Below are 22,471 nucleotides of genomic sequence, written 5' to 3' on the forward strand. Positions count from 1 at the left end.
AAAATAAAAGCAGAACAGTAATCAGTCTGTACTACGGTTAAAATACACAATTACAATTTTAAAAAATACAGTCAGTTCACGATGAAATATTGAACCCAGTAGGTCTTACTTACTATTTACTTACAAGAACCCAGTAGGTCGCTACTGGTTTCATGTGTTCGGATATTTCCGACAGCGCTGAATGCTTCCTTCTGACAGCGTCAAGCAGGCGATCGTCGTGAGTTTGAAAGACAACGCTTTGTTCCACTAAAAAGTAAGTTTTATCTTATGATAGAAATGTTAAGCTAATTTATTCAGCCTCTGTAAAATCATGCCTGCCGTTCTTTTGTTTATTTAATTCAAACAACGTTTGTCTCGTTTTACTCAGGCGCACGTAAAGCAGCCTACGGGTCCTCATCCTTAAGCCGTGAGTGACGTCACGCAGCCTTTCTCCACGGACCTCGATGGAAGAAACGTGGAGTCGGAAGTGTGTGAAGAAATTCATGTTATACTAGCAGCAGTAAGTATCGTCGCTCTTCACTTACAGTAGTTTCGACTTTTGAAATGTCTTGACGCCATTATCTCATCGTTTCTCCATTATGTCTCTACGGCTTACCAAACAGCGCTAGCAGTAAAGCTAGTAAAGTAAATGCTAAGTGTACAACACTGGTCTTAGAACTTTGTCAGTGGTTTAATCGTTTGAAATATTGTTTACTCATTAATAATTGTGCAGCATTATTTATTTAAGGGCATCCGCCGTAAATACTGTGCCAAATAAAGCTTGCTAGTGACTAGCGACCCTTACCGGGACAAGCCGAACGAACAACAACGTCTTGATTGTTTCCGTAGGGTTCCTCACAAAAGTGTCAAGTTGTCAAGAATGGAGTACATGCAGTCCGTTGCCACAAGCACCCAGGGAAATATGTAAGTACTCATCACCCTCTTATCGTTTTGTTCATTTTGACGCCAGCGGCGGGCGGTGAGTTTCGGACCTGGGCTTTCAGTGACCCTGTACATTGTTTTGTATAAAATCGCTACATAACTATGTGTGGCATTAAAGGAGAGAGGGTCATTTTGCATATTTGAGGATGAATACCATTATTACTAAAGCAAGAAACACAATCACATTTTATCTTTCAATAAATCGCCTTCAAACAACTCCAAACCTCTCACGGCGCACTAATGTGCCACGGCACACTGGCTGGGAATCACTGCTCTATACAGGTTGTAGTCTGTACACTACAATATAGCAGTTCACAATCAGTATTTATCTAACAAGATGACAAAACCTTTAAATAAAATACAGTGTACTCACCAGAGATGCCGACAGACGCAGCAGACCTCTTACCTTTTCTCCTGGCTGTCTGTGGACGCTAGCTGTCGTGTTCCAACATGCCGCTCTGAAAATGCCCAAATAATCATTTTCCGCGTTGAAACCGCAACTATTTTGGATGACCTAGCCTCACAAAGTCGAGTTCGTCCTTGAAAAGCGCACCTGGAAAAATAATTTTTACTCATTTCTGAAGTTGTCCTTCTCAGTACATCAATCCTATGCGCATATTCAGCTCAACCAATCAGATAATTATTTAGCTGGGCCAATCAGAAGACAGGAAAAGTGCCATTGTGACTCGGTCTGCGTGAAAGGGCAGAGTGGTGAAGCTAAAATCTGATTGATTAGACCATTTCAAGTGTGTGTGTGTGTGTTTAACTTGTTTGATGCAAACACTTGGGATTCTGAAGGCCTTGGACAGATTGCATTTACATGCCAACACACAGATGTAGGGCTGGAGGAAAAAAAATTGAATAACTCGGCTAACTCCACTTCAAAAATAGGTCGACACAAAATTTCTGCCTCGAAGCTTGGCCGGGACAAAAAAAAAAAGTTCCACCTGAAACCATGTTTCACACAGACATTTATTGCAGACGGGCGCAGTGTTGGGTCAATGATAAACTTTGCCAAAAACGACAGCGGTGCGTCTGTAAGTGATTTGTAAGACACTGTTAGATGTGTAATTTACATATAACATTAGTACGAGCGAACTGAATGTTTTTTTTTTTTATTTTATTTTTTTTTACTTAAAATGTTAATCGCTGGCGCGCTACTGCTAATCGAGATTGCTAACCGTTTAGCATTTTGCTGTCTCAAATTCTGTACACCATATTTATACCATACATTCAGTACCAACATATGAGGTTTAAGAATTGAAGTCCACCCCTCATGAATAAGAATAAAATGCATGTTAGTAGGGATAAAAAGTTTATTAGTAATATTGGGGGGGGGGGGGGGGTGTTGATTATTATTTGATCGATCAATAATCAAAAGGAGAATCGATTCTAACAAGATTAGATAGTGAGGACCCTGCATAGAAGCTGAAATCTGATGGTACAAAAAAAACCAAAAAATTCTGCTTAATACATGCACATGCCTGGAAGCTGGGCAGCCGAGACTGTATGCTATGAAATTAAGAATAGGCTGTTGGAAATTAATTAATACCTGTATAAATTATATATTATTATATATATTTTAAATATATTTTATTATATTATAATGAGTATTAAGAATAATTATTAAGTTGTAATTGTAGATCAGTTTTGATAGTGTTTAGGCCAGTAGAGCGCGGGTAGGGCTGGGTGCCATGGCTGTAAAATTAAATCTCAGGTTTTTCTTTTTATACAAAAAGAATCCCATTTCCAATTTAAATCAGTTTTCCCCCTTCACTTATTGGAAAACAAATGATATTATTCAAAAAAAAAATCATTTTGTCCCCACCTTTGACATTTGCTGCCTTTTTTCTCCTGATACCAAACAAGTCTTGAAAAATGTTTTTTAAATAATAGGAAAAATAAAATATTTACAATGGTGTGAAAAAAACGTTTTTTTTTCCAAAACATGTCAGTAAACACAAATAATTTAAAGTTTAACTTGGTCTGCAATTAACGATTACTTTAATAATCAATTACTCGGTCGATTATTTTTTGGATTAATCAATGAATCAGTGAAAAACATTTAGTTTCCATCCCTTTATTAAAAAACTGGACATTATTTCAAACTGACAGTGCAGAAAAGTACACTGTAAGATTGTTGAATGAACATCCCAGAGCTCTTTAAAGTAATAAATTATGATTTGATAAAAAAAAAAAAAAAAAACTAAATATTGAGGTCAAGCAGCTTTACAATAGGCATGGCTCGGCTGGTGCATGTCTGTTCCCAGCTCTCTCTCTGTATTTTCTCATGTAGTTGTATAGGTGAGGCAAGATGACCTGCAAAATATTTTCAGCTTGAAGGAACATACCTTGAGTGAAAAGTTTCCATCATATTGATAAATCACTGCTTTTTCAATGTATAAATGGGCAGTGATGCCTTTCACCGGGTTCACTTCTTATCATACGGAAAACGATGTGAAAGATGAATATTATTCAGCTAATGTTGTCTGTTTCTTAGTGGGAATTTAAAGTCGCTAATCACTTTCTTGAAACACAGTCGCCAGATTGGTTGGAAACGTCACTTAATATAGCGAACAAATCAGATTCAGTTAAACTCAAATTAATTAATACATTTATGTTGAATCTTCTATCCCTTTTTGATGCTAGGCATTATGCATATATTTTAAATTTAATATCATATTGTGTTCTTATATCTTGCATCGGTCCTAAGAGTTTTGTCTGCATAGCATTCATCAGGAGGTGTAAAAGCCATTATAGATGTTCGTTGATGCAATTTGCAGTAATGTTGTTCATGTTACATTCTATTTTCCCCAGCCTGTGCTGCACTTGTGGTGTCCCAATTCCTCCTAACCCAGCCAACATGTGTGTGGCTTGTCTGCGCACTCAGGTAGACATCTCGGAGGGAATTCCTAAACAAGTAACAGTCCATTTCTGTAAGCAGTGTGAAAGGTTTGTTCTGAGACTTTAAAAAAAAGTGTATTTATTTTTTCCTAAACCCTTCATCGATACCGTAAATAATGTACTCAAAACAACATTTTTGTGTTGAATCCACCTCTTTGCAGGTACTTGCAACCTCCAACCACATGGGTACAGTGTGCTCTGGAGTCCAGGGAGTTGCTCGCCCTTTGTCTGAAAAAAATTAAAGGCTCTATGACCAAAGTACGCATTAATCTTAGTAACATTTACAATGACAATTTCTTAAACTGTGCAAATATGTAAATGAAGCTCCTGTTATTGCATGCATTGACCACAGCTCTCTTCTTCTAGGTGCGTCTTATTGACGCTGGCTTCTTATGGACAGAGCCTCACTCCAAAAGGATTAAGATGAAACTTACCATACAGAAAGAAGTAATGATTGATCCTCTCTTATAAATTTGTATTTTAGTGGGCTTAAAGGGGAACTAAATCCAAGGTGTCAAAACATTTTGTTATAATTTAAATGAGCTAGTCTTCTTTATCTGCTGCTGTTTACATAAATCAATGAAGTATTTCTTAAGAAAAAAAAAAGTTTAAAATATTGCATATACTCTTATAGAGGCTGCCATCTTTGGGTCATTGCATCTACTCTATTATAGAGGCCGCCATCTTTGTGTCTTTTCACTCTTGCGATAGTGCAAATTTGCAATAATGTGATGTGTGTCAGCCATTCCTGCCTGCTTTATTTACTAAACAAACAGACGAGTTAGTAAAATTCAACAATGACACAAACAGTTACACATCAGACCGATCCACTTATGCCTCTGTCTGTCCGTCCGTCCCTCCGCACCTAATGGGGGAATTTTGCCTGACGATTGTTCTCACATCGTTCAAGTTGGTTTTCTACCTTATATTACCATCATATACAGTAGTTAAATATTGTTGCCATCAACACAACACCATTCCAAAATCATGTTCAATAGCCAATTTAATATGCTAAAAAATAACTAAATATGCTATCATTGATTAAATTGTTCGCCGGCGCTAGTTGCTAGCGGCAAGTGCTCGGTTTAGTTCTCCTTTAAAGTCTCCTGATCTTCTTTCACGTACTGTCTATTAACCTTGACCAAATTACCCAATTAGTTTTGATAAACAACAAAAGATAATGTATAAAAGAAGCACTTTAAACATTAAATCCCTGCCACCTGCCTCTAAATCATGTAAGCAGCTGACACGTTATCCCATGATCCCATTGACTTTAAATGAGAAAGCTTCGGAACATCTCTGAGCCTCTGATTGGCTATTCTTGTCGTGCTGGGAGCATTTATTAAAATTAAATTAGAGGTGTAAAATGGGGCAGAGGAGATGATTTTTCAAAAGATCGTTTTAATAATATACTACTGTCAGGTCAGACAGTTTTAACATGTATGACAAAAAGTGTTTGTTTTTAAACTGCAAACTGTACCCTTAAGCCTGTTGAGGATCTTGTCAAGTTACACTTTAGTGCAAATTTTGCAAAAAAATGAAATAGTACTCAAAGTTCTCTATTTTGATTTATTTTCCTTACCGAGTGGTGGCGATGTGATGAACAGAAAAGCAAATGTTAAGTGCTCGTAGTGACAACTACTGTACACCATGCTGTCGGGGCATATGGTGTAACCTGTTGCTATCTCTTTGGCATCCCCAGGTGATGAACGGTGCCATTTTACAGCAGGTCTTTGTGGTGGAGTTTGTCATCCAGCCTCAAATGTGCGACGACTGCCACCGTGTGGAGGCCAAAGACTTTTGGAAGGCTGTGGTTCAAGTTAGGCAGAAGGTAAGTACCTGTGAGACGGTGTCAATTGCTGACATTTGGTGATGCTGCTACTCTATAGAAATGTTCAGTCTATATGAATTACACAATCCTTTGAACAAAGTCAGAATGATAAGAGTTGTCATTTTGTTGGACAAAGTTTAAAAATTTATGAGACGAAAGTCATAAAGGGTAAATGCTTATATAGTGCTTCGTTTACATGATAATGGTGACCAAAATGATTGACTGAGGTTCACATTCACCCATTCATGCACACATTCACACACAAATGGGCGGCTGCTGCCATGCAAGGCGCTGCAAGTATGAAGAAGTCAACATAATTATCAACATAAAGTCAAAGGAGGCAGAGCTCGAGAGTGCAACGAAAATGGTCACGCTTACACAAGTGCATGTTTGAATACTCCCTTGACACACTCTCAGCTATATAAGACATGGCGGTTGAAAGTCAGTGTCTTTTTCACTGCTTTTGTCAATTTCCACCACCTGCACGCTCTCCTTTCTGAAGAAAGAGTGGCTTCTCGTTATGCATCTCCCAACGGGCACGCACACGTGCGGTCAGCCCCCCTCACCACGGCGAGAGCGAGCCTTGTCGTCGAGCAAGGAGGTGTCGCTGAAAAGGGCGCGGATAGTACCGGTACCCACTCAAATTCATAATGACGTGACATGGATCCATCCCCTCCACTTCTTAATCACTCCCTCTTATTGAAGTTGGATCTCCAACTTGGCAAGGGAAATTAATCTTACAAGCCCAATCATGGAACTCATGGTATCGGCTTTTCACATAAAACACTACCTGTATAATTATGTTTTGTTGTACATTTGTAAGGCTGAGAAGCGGCTGCTTCTGGTGTATGTGACTTGCCCACCGGGGGGGGATTATAATAGTCATATAGACAGGAACGAACGAGTAAATGTCTGCGTAAGCTGCAGTAATATTAGGTCGTTTTTCACAGAGGGTGGCGAATATATTCCTGTGAGTGTTCTTATATTGTCTGTCTACATATCAGTTGCTTAAAGGGTTATAATACTGCCACATCGATGCCATTTGTTAGCCTGTCTATAGCATTTTGCATTGTTTGTTAGCATTAAGCTAAGCAGACGGAAGGCAAAGCTAAGTGGTTGTTTTAAACCCAGTGTAATTCTCATTGTTTTATGTTTTGTTTGACAGTAAACTTCAACTTGTGAGTGCAGTTCACAGCCATCATACAGCACTTGTATCTAAAAAAAAAACGTTAGTTGTTTCAAGGCACCATTGTATTGTCAAAATTAAAGATTTACTCGAACAAAAAATAAGCAGAGGGATTGAAACTGACTCCTCAGAATAGTCTAGTCAAGAGCGCCACATATTTCCCTCTTTGGGAAATATCCTATAAAAGTTTATAATCCCTACTATAGTGGGATTTATTGCAGGGATATACAGTAGCTCAATAGTATGTAAAGTTGCTCCAGACTGGTAATTAAGATTTTTAACAATATTACTTGAGACTTTAATGTGCAGAAGTTGAAACTAGACGGCCACTAAAAAAGTTAATTGTTGTTTTACATTTACACTAGAATACAATGTAATAAACTTCTTTTTCAGCATCTAAAAATGTTTTAGTAGGCCTATTCTATTTGGTTTCTATTGTTATTATTAAAAGGATGCTTTTTATTTCTAACAGACTGCCCACAAAAAGACATTCTACTATCTGGAGCAGCTAATCCTCAAGCACAAGCTCCACCAGAATGCCCTAAACATCAAAGAAATTCATGGTGCGTTTCATACATTTCTTCTTTGTCTTTTGAAAGGTCTGCATTTTTACAGGCTTAAGCACAGAATGATGTGCACATTATAAGCACAGTTTATCTGACAATGGCTTCACGACTCAAACTGTTTGTTACGTCATGTGGCAGCCATATTTTCCCCCATATTCTCGAGTATGTCCTTATTTTGGTGCACATTGGCTCCGCATCAGCGCTTCAGCCGGTGCAAAGTTTGACGTTTTTGCTTCTTTCTGTCCCAGAGGGCATCGATTTCTACTACGGCTCCAAGCAGCACGCTCAGAAGATGGTCGACTTCCTCCAGTGCACCGTGCCCTGCAGGTGAGCAACATAAATAAATAAAGGCCTGGCGGTGGATAAGCATTTCACCTATTTACGGGAAGCTTTAATACAGCTTGTGGCTGTGTAGACTATACTTAGTTTTGGACAGTTTAGAGCAGTATATATCGGTCTAGTTGGTGCAGCTTACTGATTTTTTTTTTTTTTTTTTTTTTTTTTTTTTTTTTATAAACCTGAGCAACATTTGGCAGCCACATAAAAAGCAATATGCTTCTGGATTTAACTTATGACGATATTACACAGAAGATGAGGAATGCAATGTACAAAGTGGGTCTCATATCCTGTCAAATTAATTGGGTTCTTGAGAAATACTTAACCTCTAAAAGTTTAACCAGTGCATGAAACAACTTTATTGTGTATATCTACATTTTATCGGTTTATCAAGAAAGCTTTTAACATTCTGGGCTAGAACTACTGGCCCTACAATATATTATCTATAAAATTTTAAGGAATGTCTAGTAGTCCTGGTAGTATATCGTTTCACATCAGTCTAGAGGCAAACCAAGAGGCAAAGATGAATCCTGTCCACTTTTAAATGCCCAGCTTGACTTCACTTTCACTTCAAACTGTGAAAACCACGGCATATTAAATGCATACGTTAAAACAGAAATGTCAGCCCAAACAGCAGTAAAGGAGAAGTCCTGTATCTAGAGTACACCTAAGACCATGTTTATTTGAGAGGAGACTGAAAGCAGCAAGAAAACTGACCGCTTCAGGAAAGTGGAGACTGTGAAGTTTTACTCATTCATGTGTAACCAGGTCTCGCCCAGCTTGTCTATGAAATTCAGGTTTGTAAACCACTATAAGGACGACCGGTGGCATTGCATTGCTTGAGATTTGAGACCAACACAGCTTTTGAGTATAAGATAAAGATTAGGTGGGGAATCTTGGTTCATCCCGTCGATTATGAGGGAAGGAAATGGCAACATGTTGTAAGTCCGACAAGTTGAGGCACCTCACACTCGAACAGCGTATGTATATGCATGGTATAAAGGTCAGATGACAAAGATGTTATGGGGTCAGTTAAAATTCACATTTGCATTCTTTGTTATGTAATACATGCACGTGACTTCCAGCAAGTTTTCAACCAGAGTTTAGCTAAAAATGAGGTTTTTCTGACGCATATTGAGTCCTCCCCGAACATACCCGAAGCTCAAGACACCGGTTACTCTATCCACCGCAAGGGCTACTAGAAGTGACGTTGCAATTGCCAAACACAGCGCTCTATACGCAATTGTGAGCAACATGTTGGAATATGTGGAGGAGGAGGATTTCGACGTACAGGAGCACCCAACTGAACTTGGCATCGTCAAAGCGTACATGTTTGAGCCGATCAGGAGGTCGGAACCTGACAGTGACGACGATGAGCAGCCAAGTAGCAGCTGTACAACAGAAAAAGAGAGTGGCCACTAGCTCGATGTGATGGTATGCCAAAAGCATATAAACTCATGGCTTGAAATAATGCCACACCAGGGGTGCCAATATTTTTTAGCATGACTATATGCATTATATATTCATATGTTTCAGTGACACGGCACAAACTTTAACATAGGATGCAGTATTCCTATATATTGTGTGCCCCTCGCTCAAGTTGCGTTATAACACGCAGCACACAGTCTTTGCCATGTGTCTGTTGGCTTGTCATGTAGGCAAAAGTACAGACAGTGCTGAAAAGTACTGTGTGGGTCTTTTTTTCCTACTCCCCAGTACATAGTAACCATAATAGTCGTCGGTATATACAAGGAAATCTTCACCTCTCGTCTGCGCAGCTTCGCTGGTGGATCGTGGCGGCTGTGAGATTTAGTTCTCTTGGTGGAGGTCCCGATGGCCGAAGGAAAAATAGTTGTCACCGCAGCTGGTTTCAGCCTCTGCCTAACTATACCTGTGTATCTAATGCTTTCTGGTGAAAGAAAGGAGTCTGCGCTTTTGGTAGGTTGGGTCGGTTCTCTTATTTTCACAAAACACAATATTCTATGGGTCTTGAAAGATCAATCAAAATGCTCTAAAATGGCTGGCAATATGGGGAAACGCTACTTTTCAAATGGCTGGCAGTGAATGAGTCAATTTTCATTAGCTGTGATATGTCAAATCTGCTCAACCAATGAGCAGCCAGCTGTTTTACGCCACACATGGTATTGGGTCTGTGACCTTGGTAGCCTGTCTGACTAGGTACCCAAAATACATAATACCTGCTTTTGTTAAGTCCATTAAAGAACCTTAATTGCGAGCACTGCTTAATCAATGGAAGTATGGCGGCAATGAGCAGTATTTACCTTTCTTTTCCACTATCATTTGAAGCTTTTATGAGACTGCGCTTGATTTAGTCTATATTTGGTGTATTTAAAAAAAAAAAAAAAACTTTTTTTCATTATTCTTATTCTAAGATGTCGCTGTATGCATTTTCTTTTTTGAGTTGAATGTCTTTTGCACCAATGTGGGACAGTACCCCATTTTCGTTATGCTGTGCAATGAAGATTATAATTCTAAATCTCATTTTTTTTTTTTCCCTATGACTTTGAAGGTCAAAGATGTCCCAGCGGCTCATCTCTCACGACATCCACTCAAACACGTACAACTACAAGAGCACATACTCTCTGGAGATAGTACCAGTTTGCAAGGTACATACACTCGCACCAGCATAGAACTTTCCGCTTGACATGATGACATCAAGTTCTTAGAGTGACAAAGAATCTGATCAGTACCAGTCATACCTTGACTTAAGACATTTTTTGGGAGCCATTCACAATGGCCAGTACTGTAATTTCTCATGTTTAATATGCATTCCCCCCGAAAATTCATCAAAATTGATAGTGCATATTATACATGGGTAATAAGGAAGATGAAAGAAAATTGTCACATTCTATAGATGTGTACCTGGAAAAAAAGGATTACTTTCAATCCAATATGATTGGTAATGTCTCATGCTACAAATAGAGATGTCCCAATCGAACTTTTTCACTTTCGATCCAATACTGATATTGCAGCCTTGAGTGTCATCATTGCCCTGTGACCATCTCGCCTCACCCCCACCAGTCTTCCCAATTTTAACGCATGACACCCCACCTCACACATGCACTGTATAGGGATAATGGTTGCTAGTTGGGGACCTGGCAGTCATAGTAATAGGGTGGGTGGTGGGCATTCACATTTGTCTTGGCTTGACTCCTGGGGCCTCACCTCAGTTGTCGGGGACATGGGGCTCCCCCCCCTCTCCTGGCGCCCTCACCCGTCATTGCTCGCGGCAGGCACTTGACGTGCTCATGTTTGGGGGGGGGGGGGGTATGACTTTTTTCGGGCGGTAGCTGGCTCCTGCGTTGGGCCCTGTTGGTGGTTGGGGCCCCCATGCTCTCTGGGGGTGGTGGCAGTGGGGGGGGGTGGCCCGGAACCCTTAGCCTTTCCTTTGACTGCTGGGGGTGCTTCTGTTAGGCTGGGGGGACCGCTCTGGTCCGAGGGGGTGGGTGGCGTCCGCCTGGCTGAGTCCCCCATGAGATGGGCGTGCTGGCTTGTTCCCCCCTTGCGGGTGGAGGGGGCCAGGCCCACCCTTCCTCAGTCTGCTCGCTCAGCAACTCTATACATCTAACATGCTGGTGAGATATTAATAATAAATTCCATAGACGCGCTATAGGCTTTATTTACTTGTGCTGGGACCAGTAATAAATAATAACACAGGTTATATTAACATATCGCACAGGTTCTTACAGGTGTTTAGACACTATAAAAGCATCCCACCACACCACTCATCAGTAGATACCAAGCAACAGTTACCATGTTCATTTTTAGAGCATTTTTAACATGCAGCCCTTTTCAGTTCAACAATTTGACAGTTCTCATTTTGAACCTGGGTTGTTTCCTGTTGCCAGGACAACGTCGTGTGCCTGTCTCCGCGGCTGGCGCAGAGCCTGGGGAACATGGGACAGGTGTGCGTGTGCGTCCGTGTCACCAGTACCCTCCACCTCATCGACCCAAACACCTTGCAGAGTAAGTCCCGGCAGCCTTTTAGGCCTATTGACATCAATATTTTTTTGGTTTGTTTGATACCTATAGCTATTGAAAATATGGAGTTGGTTACCATTAAATACTCTTTTCGGAAGACGGTTGACTCCAACATCTTGTAGACCAGAGGTATCAACCTTTTTTTTATTTTTATTTTTTTATTATTTTTATTTTTTGGCTCGGGCCGCATTGTAGTTATGATTTCCCTCAGAGGGCCATTAGAACAGTGAAACCATATAAATGTTTAATCACCAAAACATATTACCATTACACAACAAATTGAGGGATAGCTAGTTTTGAAATCAGAAGACAAGGATAATAGTTTGTTCAAGTATTGTTTAAGTTACTGTAGAAAAAGGGTTTGGTAACAGAAAAATGCAATATATCAACATTGTTTATTACGATGACAATTTGGAATTTGGGTACAGATTTTAGCAAAAATCACAGATTGTGATAACCTTTAAACAATGGATATTTGAACACAAACAGTGCAGTAACACACATAGACAGGCAATATAACCACACTTATAAGCATGTATTCTTGATCCTCTGCGTAAAATGTCTAATATTACCGCAGCTTACTGGGTCACTTAGTTGTGAAAGTCTTCTTGTATCTCTGTAATCTATTATAAAAAAGCAAATGGGTACACGCTAGCTAGCAGCACATTGTTGGGCTGGAATGTATTCATGGAATTTCCATTCATTTCAGTGTGGAAAGATGAGTGTGGTCTGAGTTACAAGGTGAGTTTGAGTTACAAGTGTTTTGAGTTACAAGGTTGGTCACAGAAAAAATGAAACGCACAATTCTTACAAGACACCACAGTACTTTCTATGCCCTCACTTGTTAGAAAGGAGCACGAAAGTCATTGATTCCCTTTTCAGCTGTTTTATGAACGCTGAGAGAACGGTAAAAACAAGCACACTCTGACAGGGGCTGCTGTCTGCCACAGCTCACGTCCAGACACTCGGACGCAGACTTACCATGTCGCATGCCCCTCCCCCCAAAAAGGGACATAAATTCCCCTCCAAAATATTGGAACAGCAAGGTCAATTACTTTGTTTTTGTTGTATACTGAAGACATTTAGGTTTCAGATCAAAAGATGAATATGAGAGACAAAAGTTCAGAATTCATCTTTTATTTCATGGTATTTACATCTAGATGTGTTAATTAACTCAGGACAAAGCACCTTTTTGTTTGAAGCCACCCACTTTTCAAGTGAACAAAAGTATTGGAACAGACATTATTAAATTAACTTAAGGGGAGTAACATTTAATATTTGGTGGCATAACCCTTACTTGCAATAACTGCATCAAGCCTGCGACCCATTGACTTCTCCAGACTGTTGGAGTCTTCATTTGAAATACTTTTCTAAGCCTTTACTGCAGCCTCCCATTGACTTCTCCAGACTGTTGGAGTCTTCATTTGAATTGCTTTTCTAAGCCTTTACTGCAGCCTCTTTCAGTTCTTGTTTTTTACTGGCGTTTCTCCAACCAGTCTCCTCTTGAGGAGGTAAAATGCATGCTCGATTAGGTTAGGGTCCGGTGATTGACTTGGCCAGTCTCAGACAGTCCACTTTTCCCCCCTGATAAAGTTCTTTGTTGTGTTGGCAGTGTGTTTTTAGTCATTGTCTTGTTGCATGATGAAGCTTCTCCCGATTAGTTTGGATGTATTTTTTGACAGAAGAAATATATAAGCCATACCACAAGATGCAAACCACTCGTCAGCAAAAAGAATCAGAAGGCCAGATTGGATTGAGCAAAGAGGTACAGAGATTAACCACAAATGTCTCTGTTTCGTTGTCTGTTAATGGGAAGCCTGGCATTGCATGATGTGCACCAGTGTTGTTTATGACTTGGGAATAATTTTCTACAACGTTGTCAAAAGTCTCAGATAAGCATTCTTTCACCATCTGCACAGAAGGAAAGTACAGCACCTTTTTTCTCTGTAAAGAGAAAATGTTCATCTGATCTTGCATTTAGAGCACTTATCATATGAGCAACAGTCTTAACTTTGCCTTGCAGCTTACAGTTCAAATGGTTCAGTATCACTGCCAGATCCTGGTATAGCTGATCGGCCAAGTTCCCAGCAGAGCCGACACTCTTCTAACCACTGTAGCTGCCCCTAATTGGACATTGGAGAGGATGGAGATTACATTGGTCCCGTATTTCTCATCTTTAAGTACTGTTTTTGCAATCATCGTCATTGCTTCTTTGAAAACCTCCCCGACCTTCTTTTTCTTCAGGCGTTTTTCACCGGTCTCGTAAAATAAAACTGCTGTTTGCACAAAGCTGTCTTCAACTACTGTTTAGTTGGCATGGAAGCTTGTGTGGCACATTCTGAAATGTCTCTCCACATTTTGACGCTTTGGTGTGTTGCCACAGTCGCTCCACAAATGAGACACGCAGGATTTAACACGCAGTGGTTAAAAAACTCATCCTCCCATTCACTGTAGAAGTTATTTTTTCGTTCTTTTGCCTGCCATGTTTGTGGGGTTTACAGTACGACTTTGAACTTTTTTTGGTCTTTTCCAAATTTACTCCTGTTTAAAATAGCAACAAAATGAAAGATGTTGTGCCACGGTGACGAGTCAGCATCGCTTTCGTGAGCCGCAAGATTAGCACGCTTCCTTTTCCTTTCTCCGTTACGATTGGATGCCAGGGCTTGACAAAAAAAAAATATACTGTACCAAAGTCAGTGTAGAACATTCGTGAGACGAGACGACGGGTAAACTCGAGTAAACAACAGCCATAGATATTAATATGTACATATGACACTACCCTTTTGAGCTGCATGCATACCGTTATGCTATGTCAATGGGAATGTTGGCCCTGTCAACCGCCACATAGGCATGTCGGTTAGCCGGATCGAGTCTTCATATGTGACAACAGCGGCACAACCCGGAAATACAGGTACCAGTCGCTGTCTGGTGATTGCGCCAGTAAATGGCAGCGGCCAATTCCAGAACTAACTGATTTTGTCCGTTACAAAGGGGCGTTTTGAGTTCCAACCGGACACTTTTCTGGCCATTTAATTCAAAATCCATTGTTTCCGGGTCTATTAAATCAAGTTTCCGCTGTATCACTGATTGCGAGCGGGTCTGGAATGTATCCCCCGCCATGAACAGGGGTTCCCTAATTGAGAGGTTTGTCCCAATACCTTTGTCGATACTGTGGATCTGTGAACCAGATGCTTGCTAAGATGTCAGTCTGCCGGCCACATGTCCTCCATGACCATCCACATTGCCATCTTCCATGTGCTTCCAGTCACGACACAGCGCAGCGCGCACTGGAGGACGATGACGAGAAGACAAACACACATTTGTTATGCAAGCCTTCATCGCTCGTTAATGGCAAGGCGACTCGCGGGAAGCACTGCTTAATCAATGGAAGTATGGCGGCAATGAGCAGTAGTGCATTTCTCCTCTCTTTCCGGTGTTATCTCTCATGTTCCTCAGCAGAATTTTGAAAGGGGCAAGCACATTATTACTTAATCTTCAAACGCCATACATTTTTTTGAAGAATTGGGCTCAACTTGTCTTTTTCCTGGTAATTAATGACAGATTTGTACTTTTTTTTTCCACCCCCATAAAGTTCCTTGTATTGAAGTTCCTTCCCAATACTAATTGCTCTTATTTGTCATAGTAGTGCTACGTGAAAGGATTACACTTTAAGGGAGTTAAACAGCACATCAAGACCTGAGTTATTTCTTAGATATAATGTCCCAAAGAGAGCCACATAATTGGAGCCTCGCTATTTTTGTCATTTCTTTGCACTCATGACGCATGATTATGCTTATTATATAATAACTCATCTTCTCAAACTCGCAGTTGCCGAGGTTGATGGGAGCACATACTGGCGCCATCCCTTCAACGGCCTCTGTAACCCACGGCAACTGGAGGAGTTTATCGTTATGGATATTGACATCATCAGAGACCAGAAGCTGGCTGCTGGAGCCGGCATGAGGTCCAATAAGGTGAGTCTGGGTGTTTATACGCGGCTGCACAACAGAGTACATAATGGGGGCAGTCTGTGCGCAGTGGGGGGGCATTGCTTTTCTCTTGGAAGCAAAATCAATACTAAGCCATTACATTATTCCGTAACCTGCGTGTGGGATTCAAACCAGTGTGATAGAAATGTTTTTGTATTGATTGCACAGGGAATAATGAGGTTTGCTGAGACACAGCTCTCTGAATGCTACATTATTTTTTTTATTACTAATATTATTATTGATGCTCCTGTCACAGTAAATTGGAGCAAAGAAAATTTAGTAGTGTTGTAGCGGCTTTGCACATTCTACTGGGGGTTTATGTTAGAAATTGCATATGTGTTCTGCCATTGGACACGATAATAATAATTTGTTGTAGGTTCCATCATAAAACGTTTTAACTAACATTAACACACTTGCTAGTGCAAAAAGAAGTTAACTGCTGTTATTAATATGTAAAATATGCAGAAGGTGATTACTGCGTGTGTCTGGGAGGCAATCTCTTCACATTAGCAATAAACGGTAACATTCCTAGGTTTCTGTTCTTTTTGTTGCTTTACTGACTGTTACTGAGCAGCTGGTGACAGGCTACAGTGAACCCCCACATAGTCGCAGTTTGGTGTCGCATATTTGCAATTAACTTATGCTCCTTTATGTACTGAAAACTCAGTTTATTCGCTGTTTTTGTGGTTGGGGTAAAGCAATACAATTATTAACATTTGCGCCATCTGGTAGTAGACTTTACACCCATCTGATCGGCCTGACCGGTATCGGCCAATGATTAGCATTTTATGCTGATCGGCTTTAATGTCGTCATTCACCGATCATTGATCAGCTCCGCAAAAAATATTTACTCCGCGTCGCCATCATGTACAGTATATTTGAATCCAAAAGCTAGTTTATTTTTTAGGCTTGTCGTGTGTCTTTTGACATAGAACTGTAAATATCAGACCACCAATAGTTATTTTTAAAAAAACATGTTGGCGGTGTGGGACAGACAACACGTTTGAGACAGACAGCACATAATGCCTGGATCAGACTACAAGGCAAATTTGGTCTTTCACGATTGCACTACGTCAGACTACGGCAATAAAATCTTGTATACCACAGCATCCCTGTCTTTTACGATCACTGGGCTTTATCTTGTCAACTCAAACGTGACCGGATACACTCATTGCTGTGGCGACGACATCGCAACACGTGTATTATAAGAACAAAATGGGGGGGGGGGGGGGTAAAGGTGTGCTGGTGGTCACCGGTGCTCGGGAGATTACGTGCGTTTAAGGCTTGCTTGAGGTATGTTCACGTACCTTTTTAATATGATACGGCTCACAAGCAGGCAACAAAACATGAGGTAGCCTAGCAAGCTAGCACTAACGGTTGTAAGTAAACATGCCAGCGTTCTGTCGAATCATGCTCTAAAGTTTTGGTGTGTGAAGTAATTTAATTACAATTAAGTAATTTAATTACAGTAAGTTAGCACCCATTATTTCCGTAATGTTGGTTTGACCTGACTGATTAGAATACATTACTTGACTAGAGCAGTGATATCCAACCTTTATGGAGCCAAGGCACATATTTTACAATTGAAAAATCTCACGCCACACCAACAAACAAAAATGTCATAAAAAATGGACACATTAATTACTGTATGTACTTCCTGCCATCTAATAGAAGACCATTAATTTGTTCTGTCTGTCACTATGCCTCACTGGCAGAAATAGAGGAACATCCATCCATCCATTTTCTGTACTGCTTATCCTCACTAGGGTTGTGGGCATGCTGGAGCCTATTCTAACTGTCTTCAGGCGAAAGGCGGGGTACACCCTGAACTGGAAAAAAATACATAATTTATTGTAAATATATTTTTTTTAGCAATTAAGTACAGTACATATACAGTAAATGAACAAGTCATTTAAATAGACACAAAGCTGCTAGAATGGCCCAGCCAATCACCTGACTTGAATCCAATCGAAAATCTATGGAAAGAACTGAAAGTCAAGATCCATAAACGAAGCTCACTGGACCTTCAAAATTTTAAGACTGCTTGTGTGGCAGAATGGGCCAAAACCACACCAGAGCAATGCATGCGACTAGTTTCTCCATACAAGAACCTTGAACCTGTCATTGCAAACAAAGGCTTTTTGTACAAAGTATTAAATAAATGCTAATAGCACCTTTTGGAAATACAGTTGGTGAGAAAAATCGGGATGTGTTAAATACTTATTTCAGCTGCTGTATGCAACAACATAATGTGTTCTTAATGATTATTTATTAAGTCAAAGTGTCCTACGCCATTATTGCTAATGTATAGTTAGTTCTTATGTTTTAACAGTTACGCCCTGTTGGGCACACTCTGGTTGAGGAATTGACCAAGAGGTCATTGTTTCAAACACTACCTAAAGGAATGGTTTCATAAAAAAAAAAAAAAACAGTACGACTTAAGTCAACAATAAATGTGACAGCTAAATAAGGTATACTGTACATTCCAAGAACCACTGGTAACATAAACAGAAACAATGACATTTAACTCAACAATAAGGACGTTAATTACTGCAGGGGGGGGAAAAAATCCACATTGCATTGTGGGGATCGCGCGGCTTGACGTCACATATGCTTGTTTTTGTTAGCATTAGCAGCTAGCTTTGTGTGCGATCACGCAAATAGTTACACGCCGGGCTGGCCGTTTGCTGTCTGGGCTTCCTGTACATTACAGTCTGGCTTAGTCAGTGTAGTGTTTTCAAGAGTCAGTCTTTTACTGTATTTGTTTTTTATTCACTTTATTTACCAATCGGTCAGCACACAGCTAGCATCTATTCGACATGAAACTATATTCATGTCCTTTTCGACAAAAGTAGTGTTCAGACTGAGATACCACAGTTGGATAAAATTGTACCTTTTATATCAAGATGACAAACATCTTCCTCTTTTTATATTTTATTGTTTAAGAACTGTTTGTTTTTAATCATTTATTCTGCCACAGTTATTTTTATTTTTTCCTTATGTGCAATGCATTTTAATTGCCTCATTTTGTTTAGGTTTTTTATTTTCCTAAATTTACAGTATTAACCCTCTGATTATTGTCCCTGCATGTGTTACAGCACACCCTGGCTGAGTTGTGGGTACAAAAGACATCAGAGATGGACACCTGTCAGCAGTACCACTGCCGCACGTTCTTGGGCCACCTGCTCAACATTGGAGACCTGGTGATGGGGTGAGTCTTGATGAGTGATGACAGTTTCTCTTGGTTTGTGGAAAAGAGTGATTATGGTTTGCTGTTTTGTTTCGGACAGGTTTGACTTTGCCAATTCCAATGTCAACGACGAGTTCTTGAATAAGATGAACCCTCATCATGTACCAGATGTGGTACGTATGACTCCTCATTGAAACGCTGCAACCATTTTTACTTGATGCTGCCCTCTTGTGCAGAAACACAGTACTGACTGTGACACTAATTGCACTTTGAGTCATTAAAATATCAACTTGACTTTAAGGTGCTAATCAAGAAGAGCTATGACCGCAGCCGCAGAGTGAGACGCAGGAACTGGAAACTGCAGGAGATGGCCAGAGACAAAGATGGCATGGATACAGACGACCAGCGGTACCACAGTCCTATTTCATTTTTTTTAAGTTTAAACTTTACAGTGAAAATAAATGGCTTGTAAATTTGAAACCACAGGGAAGTGTTATTAACAACCCTGTCAAATTTGAATTGTAAAAAAATCAAGTATATCAAATTAGGCTTTAATAACATGAACATGAAAGTCATGAAAAATCAAGCTGTTGTCTCTGCTCTCAAACGCTGTGGGTGTCTCCACTAAATACACTAAAACCACGCCCTGCTCAACTGTCACTCTAATTCTACGACCTCTAAAAAATGATGCTTGCATCTAGCATCATTCTTACACCTACACATAACTACATGTTTGAGCTGCGAAAATATAAATATACAGCACATCTGGGCAATGTACGGCCGGTCCACAGTCCCTGACTGCCCCTCGCGGCATTTATGAAGTGAAAATAAAATATAAAAAGTATGCACTGCTTTTATTGTGATGTCCAAAATTGGGAGAAGAGGGGAATTTGCCCTGGTAATTATTTGGGAGTCCTAACTAAGAACGACTAATATGAGTTTGTGTTTTGTGCTCATAATTTCATCACACTTTAAAAATATTGAAAACATGGACACTATAGCGATGATGATTGGGAATTTTAATTACATAGTAATGTAATATTAATGTGTAGTAGATAAGTCATTTTATTGTGACTAAGTTTTTATTTTTCTTGCTATTCCACCTTTCTCAGCATGTCGCTTGTGATTCACGGCCGACAACAAGGCGGTCTAAAGCGACCACGCCTGCGGACTAGCAGAAGAAGAAGCATTTTCGGGTGTAGGCATAGCTATCAAGCTAACTCCACATCACAGTTGCGGCGGATAACTGCTGATGCATAAGAAGGCGGTCAAGTTCTTATATAGTGGGGGAGGGACAACTCAAGTCGGGGCCTACGTGCATCACTGGGACCCACTTTAGCCACCCCCCTCTCGCCCCCCCCAAAAAATCAGGAAAACTGACATGGTGAAAAACAGTTTAACACTATATCTCCACAACTGAGTTCTACATAGTTCTCAGTTGTTGCAGGTGTTTTCAGCACTCCTCTTCAAACATGTACAATGTATTTAGAAACAAAGACAGGCTCTTTGAGAATAGGACCAAAATGGAATCCTCTCTAATGCAACCCAATATTTTTGGCTTTTGTTGGCTGGCAATACAAGCTTCCTCTGTTAACTCTGCATTTTTGCCCTCAGACAATACCAAGACTTCCTGGAGGACCTGGAGGAGGATGAGGCTCTGAGGAAGAATGTTAACATCTTCAGAGGTGAGCAGCTGGACACCGCAAGCTTTCCGCTGCCGCTAAATTTGTCTCATATACCGTCTGTGTCGGCTTACAACATCAGTGGAAATATATTCATAGATAGTTACAGTATGTTACCAAGTATAGTATAGAAATGTATACAGTGGTGTTTTAGTTAAATTACTGCTGGTAGGCTACACGCTACAAACAATGTTACGCTCTTTCTCTGCTTTAACTTGTCTAGCCAACTGTCAGTGGTTCTCTTTGTACACTTTTTTTTTTTTTTTTAACACCCTGTGCTACCTAAGAAAATACTTAGCTCTCCAAATGTGACCATAATGACTAACATTAAAATTCAGTAACATAGTAGGCCTTCATCAAAAGCGACGCAGAGGTTTTGTTCCTAAAAAGTAGGGGGCAGGGGGAATTAATGTAGGCCACTGAGTTTGAACATTAACACTTCACTTAAATATAGGAAAATAAAATAACTGTGCTTAATAGTGCACAAAAATGAAAATAAAATGTAATTAAATGTTTTAAAACAAACAGTTCTTAAAGACTGTCTTGTACTGTTCTGTATTGTTGAACTGAACTGTACTTAAAAAAAACTATTGTAACTGAAAAGTAAAAAATGTACTGTACAGGATTGAAAATAAATTTAAACAGGATGTACGCATAGTTACAAACTTCATTATATGCTTGATGGCATTGCAAGTTTGTTGTAAATTGTATTCATATTAATTCAATTATTTGTCCGTGCACCATTAGAGAGAGCAGCGTACTTCTAGTGGTACTCGTACCACTTTTGGAGAATCAGTGATCTACTTGATTCATTTTAACTTCAGTATAACTTCACAACTGCTGTTTTTTTAGTTGGATAGCAGTGGAAACCCCATAAGCATAATTGTTGCTAGGCAGACTTTTAAAGCCTCATAAAAGATTGGCATACAACTGGGTTAGAGTCCCCCACTGCCCTGCCATTTAAGGACAGAGACATGCACGAACATAAGACGTAACACTGGAAAAGGCTCTGAGAAATATAGTGTAGAAAATGATGAGATGCAGGCATTTTGTTGGTTTGTTAGTGAACCTGTATGTAGAATATATATTATGTAGTATTATGAGACAAGTTTTTTTTTTTTTTTTTTCTCATCTTAATTTTTAAACCAAGTCTGAAAGAAACTGCAATAAGCTTTTTTTTCATCACAGCACTACCTGGTGGACTCAGTAAGGCACTGCCTCATTTGTCGACAATCCACTATTCCCACTGAATTTCTGAATATTCATTTCAGACTCCTCAAAGATCCCGGTGGAGAGCGACACCGATGATGACGGCGCACCACGTATCTCCTTGGCGGAAATGCTGGAGGAGCTCAGCCTCTCGGACGCCACGGGAGGCGAGGGGGCTGACATGATAGAGTAGACAAAGCCACACCGCAAGAGCTGAGCTAAAGCATCTCATTTCTACTAGCCAGAAGATTGCGACTTGATTGAACCAGGTTATGTTCTAAATCATGCAGTTTATTCGGTTCATTAGTTTCTGCCTGCACTTCCCCTAAAGGAATAACATTTTAGCAATCAAAATCATGTAATATTTTGAATAAGTGGGAGAGTCAATGTCAAAAATACATATTTCTCCATATGTGAACTACTTTGGGATGCTTTGCTTGAAACCTCCACCAGAGAGCGCTGTAGTTTTAAAGGCACGGATGGGCAAAAATTGATTAGTTGCTCAGTCGCTCAACCTTGTGGTCAATGCTCCATTGGTGTCGAAATGGCTCCAGATTTGTGGTGCCAGAACACTGCCATTAAGTGTCTCTAAAATATTAGAGATTAATATTGGCACAAAAACGAGTTTTGGATTCAATTGAAAAATAAAATTCAG

At 40.0% G+C, this 22,471-nt stretch overlaps 2 protein-coding genes across 5 annotated transcripts in view; one reads left to right on the plus strand and one right to left on the minus strand.

The window, feature by feature from the left end:
• ppm1lb (protein phosphatase, Mg2+/Mn2+ dependent, 1Lb) overlaps positions 1–349 on the minus strand; it is a 71,281-nt gene extending 70,932 nt beyond the window's left edge. The window contains exon 1 of one of the 3 annotated variants that reach the window (XM_061782968.1): positions 125–349. In XM_061782968.1, coding sequence (XP_061638952.1) covers positions 125–154 — 30 coding nt within the window. In that variant the 5' untranslated portion in view covers positions 155–349. Of the gene's footprint in view, positions 1–113 lie in introns of all 3 variants that reach the window. The other 2 variants (XM_061782964.1, XM_061782969.1) reach the window with 2 other exon arrangements.
• An 18-nt stretch (positions 350–367) lies between these two features.
• Positions 368–22,237, plus strand: nmd3 (NMD3 ribosome export adaptor). Of its 2 annotated transcripts, XM_061782960.1 has the most exons (16): positions 368–499; positions 829–903; positions 3,739–3,873; positions 3,987–4,083; positions 4,192–4,272; positions 5,528–5,656; positions 7,315–7,405; positions 7,657–7,735; positions 10,275–10,371; positions 11,614–11,731; positions 15,575–15,720; positions 18,834–18,946; positions 19,026–19,098; positions 19,227–19,333; positions 20,540–20,610; positions 21,879–22,237. In XM_061782960.1, exons 2-16 carry the CDS (start codon positions 860–862, stop codon positions 22,007–22,009), a joined length of 1,512 nt encoding a protein of 503 aa, XP_061638944.1. In that variant the 5' UTR covers positions 368–499; positions 829–859; the 3' UTR covers positions 22,010–22,237. The 2 variants fall into 2 exon arrangements, with proteins under 2 accessions (XP_061638944.1, XP_061638945.1); XM_061782961.1 differs by lacking the exon at positions 368–499 and having other exon boundaries at positions 819–903.
• Positions 22,238–22,471: the final 234 nt, after the last annotated feature.

The sequence above is a fragment of the Phyllopteryx taeniolatus genome, chromosome 8 (genome assembly GCF_024500385.1).
Source record: "Phyllopteryx taeniolatus isolate TA_2022b chromosome 8, UOR_Ptae_1.2, whole genome shotgun sequence".
NCBI lineage: Eukaryota > Metazoa > Chordata > Actinopteri > Syngnathiformes > Syngnathidae > Phyllopteryx > Phyllopteryx taeniolatus.